General features: G+C 42.7%; 1 protein-coding gene across 1 annotated transcript in view; it reads left to right on the top strand.

Annotated features, from left to right (window-relative positions):
* Positions 1–3,246: 3,246 nt before the first annotated feature.
* Positions 3,247–4,468, top strand: part of LOC103799609 (LIM/homeobox protein Lhx9) — a gene marked incomplete at both ends in the record, with an annotated part of 1,622 nt that continues 400 nt past the window's right edge. Inside the window, one exon of the mRNA XM_009071946.1 lies at positions 3,247–3,449. Within this exon, the coding sequence (XP_009070194.1) occupies positions 3,247–3,449 (203 nt within the window). The remainder of the gene's footprint in view (positions 3,450–4,468) is intronic.

Here is a 4,468-nt window from a genome sequence, read left to right as displayed (position 1 = left end):
CCCTGCCCTGTGACTCAGTAACCACTCTTGCACGTAATCGTTTACAAAGGGCAAGCAGTCCGCAGAAAATGAAATGTCGGGTACACGACTGCCTCCTTCCGAGGGAGGGACGGGACCCCGCGCCCCCCCCGCAGCCGCGGCGGCTGGGCCGAGGGCACAGGGCACAGCGCAGCCCTGGCCCGAGCATCACCTCTGCGCTAAAGCGCTCCCGGGCCGGGACACCGCGCTGTGCCCGCAGCTCCTCCGACAGCCAGAGCCTGCCCGGGCACTCGGTGGTGGGTGGCACTCGGGTTTGACTTCCCCAGTACGCCAAGGCGGTGCCCTATCAGCACAGCAATCCCCCCGGGGGTGTCCATTCCCACGGGCTAAGCCGTTATGGAAAAGAAACCCAACCTTTATAAACGAAACTCTGATGAACCTAAAAACTTCACCCAGCTGAGCATAAGCATGTGTGCACTCCCAGTCCATCCAGCAGGCCCTGGCTCAGATTTGTGTGCACATTTTGTTTCAGAGGAGCTGAGCCCAGGGCAGAATGGAAAATCAGACTGTGCTGTTGGATCTACAACAGCTTTTCTATTCTGTGTTTTGTTTGGTTCCTTAATTTCTGTTTCTCAGCTCCTCGGTTGTAAAGTGGAAACACAACAATAAATAACTCAGAATGTTATGAGGTAAAAGCCATTCATACTTGCAAGCTGTCTGGAATTAATGTGAAAAATGGAAGAAACTATTCGAAAGTACTTAAAACATTCAAGGCTTTCTCTATATTACCTCTTATATCATAGAATTAATATGTATTTTGAGGGAACCTGTGTTGACTTACAGGCCACAGGATATAGAAATGAGATGGTGAAGAAGATTTCCCTAGGAAAATATTTCACACAGCTGTTGCTCAAAGATCTGTTTACTTTATTAAAATGGAAGAAACTATTCGAAAGTACTTAAAACATTCAAGGCTTTCTCTATATTACCTCTTATATCATAGAATTAATATGTATTTTGAGGGAACCTGTGTTGACTTACAGGCCACAGGATATAGAAATGAGATGGTGAAGAAGATTTCCCTAGGAAAATATTTCACACAGCTGTTGCTCAAAGATCTGTTTACTTTATTTCATTATGTGTGTGTGTGTGTGTGTGTGTGTGTGTGTGTCTGTGTGTGTGAAAAACTATGAAGAGTTGACTTGAAGAATTCTTGGCAATAAGAAGCAAACTATTCTAGCTTTTTTGAAAGCAAAATTAAACAGCTCTCCAATCCCGCTGCAAAGAAATGAGCAATAATGTCTTGCCTGATTTTTTTGCTTCCCCATAGTTTTCCAGCAGATAGTGTAAAACTCTGCTCTATAATGTGGCCAAACCACATAACACTGTTTCACCCATGTAAAATGGAGAGTGAGCTGTAATCATTGTATAAACCAGGACTGTCTGAGGATACTTGGAAATCCTCTTCCCATTTTCTCTTGAAAATAAAAGCCAAAATAAAGTAGATCACAGACAAAAAAAGTAGAGTACAGAAACAAAGGCAGTAAACAGGACAGAGGAGTCTGAGGAAGTTTGTGTGGCTGCTGTAAACCTGAGCTACCCAAGGAAAACAACACAAACAAGCAGCTTGAGACTTTCTGAAGTAAAACCTGAGGACTGAAGTCTGGTACTCTGATTTATGTCAGCTCATAAGTTACGGCCCACGCAATTTGACTGAAGGCAGTGTGATTGCTTGTGAAAACAAGTAGTAAATACAATCCAAATCTGGTCTGAAATTGTTTTTAAGGCAACTTTCAACTCCTGGTATTTTCAGAAGTGTCAGCTTACTTTGTTTGAAAGTGCAGATATACTTCTTACCAAGACTAGAAGCAAAGCTAGCTATAATTAAATATTCACCTGATTTTCTGTCAAAGCGTTGTCTTACCAGCATCTGTTCATGTTGACTTGTCTTATAATTCAAAAGAGAAAACACCTTCAAGAAGCTTTTTATTTTCTCCTGTTTTCAAGTTGCTTTGCCTCTGCTTTCAGCACTGCCGACATCACTCTCTGTATTGTATGCTTTCCCTCCTTCTCCTCTCTCTCTTTTTTAAAAATTAGGAATGGGGATCAGCTAGGCCTTGTAAATAACCTGGTAACTACTGGAAAGCAGTTTAAAAGTCCAAACGAGCAACTAATGAATCTCGGTCTAATTTACAGACATCCTGAAACATTTTTAATTAACTCTTCTTTAATTAATATTCCCTGCTATGATGACACCATTAATTCTCTCCTGTGTGACTAAGCTATCTTTCTAAAATGAGATCCTAGATATGGCTAATCCCTTTGTTTTAGCTGGAAAGGAAAATATAGATGTATTTCTTACTTTTTTTCCCAATACTGTAATTTCTTTCCCCAATATGAAACAATGATGCCATTGCCCCCAGACAGCTGCAACTCTTGTGAACAGTTCACACTCATAAAAGTGTAATCTGATGCACACTTATCTTTCCTAGACACTTGGAAAATACTGAATCAGGGGAAGCAGAAACTCCAGTTTTGAGTCCCTAGCTGGTTGCTTGTAGAAATGTCCTAAATCAGTACCAACTAAGAGCTACTGCTGATTGGCATTGGGATTGAGGGACTGAATCAAGCCTTGATGCAACTGCTTTCTAGACATGTTTTCCAGATGAAGGTCTTTGAGCAGTTTGTATAAACTCCCAGGCAGAGTCCAAAAGCATTTATTTTATCAGCAAAACCCTCCAGATTTTATGCTTTCTTGATGAACTGTCATGACAAACTTTCCTGCTGTACATCTCTTTTTATAGGTGCTTGTGATTTGGGGGAAAAGCTCAGGAACATGCAAAACGCTAGTTTGACCTTTATTCTTCTCTCAAGCTAAGAGTGTTTCAAGGAGTGAGATTTCAAAATCTGAATGAGATTTCAAATGACTCTTTGAACGCCCAAAGCAAAACCAGTACCACAGGGAAAAGACTTGTTTGAAAATAAATGCCAAAGGAGAGAGAACTTTCTAAGTCTGCCCTTACTAGGTACAGGCTTGGGGGACAGAGCATGTTTTAAGAATAGGAAATGATAATCTGGATTTTTTTTTGGTCTCATTTGATTATCACACCTGTACTTATTCCTGTACCATCTTAGTCCTTCCTTCCTCCCTTTCTTGCTTGTTTACTTCCTTTCAAACATTATGTGATTCAAGAATTTTGCCTTGATTAATTTCTCCTACATGATGCCTGGGCACTAACTCCTTGCTCCATTTTGTTTATTGAACAGGTTGTAATGAGAATGAGGCAGATCACCTGGACAGAGACCAGCAGCCTTATCCCCCATCCCAGAAGACAAAGCGCATGCGCACCTCCTTCAAACACCACCAGCTTCGGACCATGAAGTCCTACTTCGCTATCAACCACAACCCAGATGCCAAGGACCTCAAGCAGCTTGCCCAGAAAACAGGCCTGACCAAGAGAGTTCTGCAGGTAAGAAGCCACATCATAGGCTTGACAGAATTTTCCCCTACCCCTGCTAGTCAATAGCGCTTCCCTTACGTGTAACGATAGCAATATATGTAGAAATACTTTTGCCAGGTGTGTCCCTAGTGTGTGTGCAGAGGGGTAAGGTGTTACACGGCAGAGCGCCGAGTGTATGCCTTACTGCCCCAAGCCAAATACCAAAGTGTGATTTATAATTAGTGGCATCCTCAATGCGAGGAAACCATCTTCAGAGTCTACCAACCCAGCAGATAGCCTGGGATCGGTAGTCTCTCTGTGGTGGCCTCACTATGGGTAGAGGTAGCCAATGTACTAATTTTACAGACATTGGGTGAAGCCTCTGGGCTCCCCTGAAGTAGTTAACATGGCCCTTCAATAAGCAGATCCCCCAATATGTTTGAAGCAAGCTTTGACCAATATGATCCTCCAGGACCAGCCAGGTCCCTCTCTCAATGATTTTTAGACAACTGTTATCATTAAGGGCCTACACAGTAAAAAGTCACTTCCCTGTGAAGGACAGCCTAGCAAATTGTCTTAAAAACCCTATATGGTGTGTGCTAGCTCAGTGAAGTTACAGTGAGGTGTGTGTTATGTGCAGAGTGCCAAAGAAGGGCAGCGAGTGAGGTAGAAGGAGAATCTTTTAGCGACAATTCCTTGTCCATGTTACATGTCACCTAAAACATTTTCAGTGAACCTTACAGAACAGAAAGACTAGGTGACCCATATCAACAATCTGGATGATAGGGGTGGTGTAATTACCACTCCTTCCTCTTCATCCTTTTCAAATAATCAAGGCAAACTTACAGCCTTGGCAAAAATCTGCTCATTCACCCTTTGCCTCAATCTTCATCGTGTGTTTTGACCCTAAAGATACCCAAGCCAAGAAACACTACATGGCCATTGAGAAAGTCACTTTCATTGGGTGAGTGAGCAAGCAGATTTTTCCTAAGGCTGCTCTGAGAGCTGCACTGGGCTGTGACATTCCAGTGAGCACCTGTAGCACTGGG

The sequence above is a fragment of the Acanthisitta chloris genome, unplaced genomic scaffold, assembly GCF_000695815.1.
Source record: "Acanthisitta chloris isolate BGI_N310 unplaced genomic scaffold, ASM69581v1 scaffold34533, whole genome shotgun sequence".
Classification (NCBI taxonomy): Eukaryota; Metazoa; Chordata; class Aves; order Passeriformes; family Acanthisittidae; genus Acanthisitta; species Acanthisitta chloris.
The sequence above is the reverse complement of the archived record's forward strand: the minus strand, read 5'-3'. Positions and strand labels throughout refer to the sequence as shown.